A 4,162-nucleotide genomic window follows, 5' to 3' on the forward strand; every position below is an offset into this window, starting at 1 on the left:
ATCATCTTTCAAAGCAGAATTACTTTCCCATTGTTCCTCAACTATAGTGTATGATATACCTTTTTCTAGCTGAGTCTCTACTTTTATCCAATGTAAAAAACACAATTTCAAATTTTGCTACATAAGACCGAATCGAGCCGGTCGATCACGTTTGACTGTGTAAAACCTATCAGTACTACTTATTTCTCTGAGAGTGAGGCACATATATATTATTACTGTGTAAAACCTAGCAGTACTACTTATTTCTCTGAGAGTGAGGCAGAATATATTATTACTGTGTAAAACCTAGCAGTACTACTTATTTCTCTGAGAGTGAGGCAGATATATATATTATTTTGCAAAAAAACATGATTATTTGTCTCTCTGAAATGAAACCATCAAGTGATAGATTTTAAACAAATACATGTCTGTCATTGAACAACCCCAAACCATGATTAGATAGTGAAAAAACACACCAATCTCTTTCATAATTTCTTTAAACAATAAAAGCTAATTAACGAACATTTCTGAAAATGGATATATAGTGTTTTGGAATGAAACTCTTCTTATGTTTCCCCATCTGAGCTCAGAGTAGATGAGAGATGTAATGTTTGTCTCTGTTGTGTTGAAGCCCAATCAAGCAGGAGAGACCAGCCTCCCCTGTACCCAGCTGTGTGTCCATGAAGAGTGACAAGTCTATGGGTCGTCCTATATCTATGGATGAACCTCTAAACTTTAGAGAGGACCTGGCCTCCATATTCAGTGTATGTGGTCCTGTTATGTACATTTGTTTTTGTTTACCTCAAGTAAAGTTGATCTGTCAATCATTCATTCATGTGTTAATGAGTAAGCATTTAGTCTCTTGCTCAACTTATTTACTTGATTTATTTCAGTTGCTTGAAGAGAATATTATGACATTTGTGAAGAAGGAGCTGAAGATGTTCAAGAGGATTCTTAGTCCAGAACTCCCAGAAGGCTTTGAGAGTCAGAAGCAGGATAAGGAAGTGGTGGATGCTGAAGATGAGAAGCAGGAGAGCAGTGCCAGAGAGGGGGCTCTGAAGATCACACTGCACGTCCTGAGGAAAATGAACCAGAAGGAGCTTGCTGACACACTGGAGAAAAGTAAGAGTTGTCTGCCTCATGTTGAATGCTGTTTTAGAACATTTAAAAGCTGTAGCTAAAGTACAGCTAAAGTAGCTGTGTAACTCAATGATATTGTAGCAGCCTTAACACAACACCTAGTGACCTCATCAAGTAGCTGCAGGGATGTGTTGTGTTGATTAATTGAGAGAGAGAGAGAGAGAGAGAGAGAGAGAGAGACATTTTTATAATTTAAAATTGTATAACAGTCCTAGAATACTGTAGGCATTAAAACTGACGTTATATTAATATCCTCTGTGTTATTTCTTCATTCAGATGAGCTTGCTGTGATTTGCCAACGTGAACTCAAATCTAATCTAAAGAAGAAGTTTCAATGTGTATTTGAGGGGATCGCTAAACAAGGAAACCCAACACTTCTCAATAAGATCTACACAGAGCTCTACATCACAGAGGGTGGAACAGGAGAGGTCAATAATGAACATGAGCTGAGACAGATTGAGACAACAACCAGGAAACAAGCAAGACCAGAGACTGCAGTCAAATGTAACGACATCTTCAAACCCTTAACTGGACAAGACAAACTTATCAGAACTGTGCTGACAAAGGGAGTCGCTGGCATTGGAAAAACAGTCTCTGTGCAGAAGTTCATTCTGGACTGGGCTGAAGGAAAAGCAAATCAGGATGTCCAATTTGTATTTTCATTCCCTTTCCGGGAGCTGAATTTGATGAACAGGGAAAAACACACTTTCCTTGAACTTCTCAATCACTTCTCAATGGAAACCAAAGAATCAAGAATCTCCAACTACGACAAGTACAAAGTTCTGTTAATCTTTGATGGTCTGGATGAGTGCCGACTGCCCCTAGACTTCCAGAAGAACAAGATCTGTTGTGACGTCACAAAGTCAACCTCAGTGGATGTTCTGCTGACAAATCTCATCAAGGGAAATCTGCTTCCCTCTGCTCTCCTCTGGATAACTACCCGACCTGCAGCAGCCAATAAGATCCCTTCAGTGTGTGTCGACCAGGTGACAGAGGTACGAGGGTTCAATGACCCACAGAAGGATGAGTACTTCAGGAAGAGATTCAGTGATCAGGTCCTGGCCAGCAAAATCATCTCACACATAAAGACATCAAGGAGCCTCCACATCATGTGCCACATTCCAGTCTTCTGTTGGATTTCTGCAACAGTCCTTGAACACATGCTGAAACATAAGAGAGAAGAGATGCCCAAGACTCTGACTGAGATGTACTCACACCTTGTGGAGTTTCATACCACACAGAAGAATGAAAAGTATCTTGGGAAAGAAGAGACCGGTCCACACTGGAATAAAGAGAGCATTCTGTCACTGGGAAAACTGGCTTTTCAACAGCTTGTGAATGGCAATCTGATTTTCTATGAAGAAGACCTGAAAGAGGCTGGCATTGATGTCAATGAAGCCTCTTTGTACTCAGGATTGTGCACACAGATCTTTAAAGAGGAATGTGGGCTGTACCAGGACAAGGTGTACTGCTTCGTGCATCTGAGCATTCAGGAGTTTCTGGCTGCTGTATATGTGTTCCTCTCATTCATCAACAACAATGAGAATCTAATGGCCAAACCTCAATCAATGTTCAGCTACTTTTTTGCGCAGCCCAGAGACAAGCCTGAAGTTAGTGTCTACAAGAGTGCTGTGGATAAAGCCTTACAAAGTGAGACAGGAAACCTGGACCTTTTCCTCCGCTTCCTTCTGGGCCTCTCACTGGAGTCCAATCAGAAGCACTTACGAGGTCTACTGACAAAGACAAGAAGCAGCTCACAGAGCCATGAAGAAACAGTCAAGTACATCAAGGAGAAGATCAGGGAGAATCCCTCTCCAGAGAGGTGCATCAATCTGTTCCACTGTCTGAATGAACTAAAGGACCATTCTCTAGTGGAGGAGATCCAAAGCTACCTGAGATCAGGAAGTCTCTCAGAAGAAGAACTGTCACCTGCACAGTGGTCAGCTCTGGTCTTTGTGTTGCTGACTTCAGAAAAGGAGCTGGATGTGTTTGACCTGAAGAAATACTCAGGATCAGAGGAAGGTCTTCTGAGGCTGCTGCCAGTGGTCAAAGCCTCCAGAGCTGCTCTGTGAGTACATAAAATGACATTTAAGTACTAATCATCAGAAAGAAATATTCAGTTTAGAGACATATGTATTATTGAATAACATATTGAATCAATGCATTGATGTTCACATTAGTCCAACAATATGACCATACAATTCTAGGAGACGGAAGATTAATCTATAAGTTGTTTAAGAGAATAAACCAAATGCATCTGCCATTGTCCTTCTACACTACTGGTGTTAAATTAACAGTTTGTGAAATAATGATGATCTCTTTGCAGGCTGTCAGGCTGTGGAGTCACAGAGGAAGGCTGTGCTTCTCTGGTCTCAGCTCTGAAATCAAACCCCTCACACCTGAGAGAGCTGGATCTGAGTAACAATGACCTGAAGGATTCAGGAGTGAAGCTGCTCTCTGCTGGACTGGGGAATCCCCACTGTAAACTGGAGACTCTGAGGTCAGTATTCCTGTAGTTGGTCAACAAGTGATAACTGTTCACCAGATCCACATGTGTTTACCAGGCACACAGTCCACACCATATGTGTTTGGACAGTGAACCTTACAGTTTTAAATTAGGTTTTTAGATACAATGTTTCATATTATGCAACAGTACAGAATGTAACCTTTTATTTAAAGATTTTCATACATATACGGTGAGGGAAAAAAGTATTTGATCCCCTGCTGATTTTGTACATTTGCCTACAGACAAAGAAATGATCAGTCTATACTTTTAATGGTAGGTTTATTTGAACAGTGAGAGACAGAATAACAACAAAAAAATCCAGAAAAACGCATGTCAAAAATGTTATAAATTGATTTGCATTTTAATGAGGGAAATAAGTATTTGACCCCCTCTCAATCAGAAAGATTTCTGGCTTCCAGGTGTCTTTTATACAGGTAATGAGCTGAGATTAGGAGCACACTCTTAAAGGGAGTTCTCCTAATCTCAGTTTGTTACCTGTATAAAAGACACCTGTCCACAGAAGCAATCAATCAATCA

General features: G+C 40.5%; 1 protein-coding gene across 1 annotated transcript; it reads left to right on the forward strand.

The window, feature by feature from the left end:
• Positions 1 to 462: 462 nt before the first annotated feature.
• LOC311099054 (NLR family CARD domain-containing protein 3-like) lies at positions 463 to 3,635 on the forward strand (the record flags this gene model as incomplete). Its single annotated transcript, XM_084139668.1, has 4 exons — positions 463 to 743; positions 873 to 1,101; positions 1,396 to 3,187; positions 3,446 to 3,635. Exons 1-4 carry the CDS (start codon positions 660 to 662, stop codon positions 3,633 to 3,635), a joined length of 2,295 nt encoding a protein of 764 aa, XP_083995794.1. The 5' UTR covers positions 463 to 659.
• Between the last annotated feature and the right edge of the window lie 527 nt (positions 3,636 to 4,162).

Source organism: Coregonus lavaretus (genome assembly GCF_964263955.1).
Source record: "Coregonus lavaretus genome assembly, chromosome: 2".
Classification (NCBI taxonomy): Eukaryota; Metazoa; Chordata; class Actinopteri; order Salmoniformes; family Salmonidae; genus Coregonus; species Coregonus lavaretus.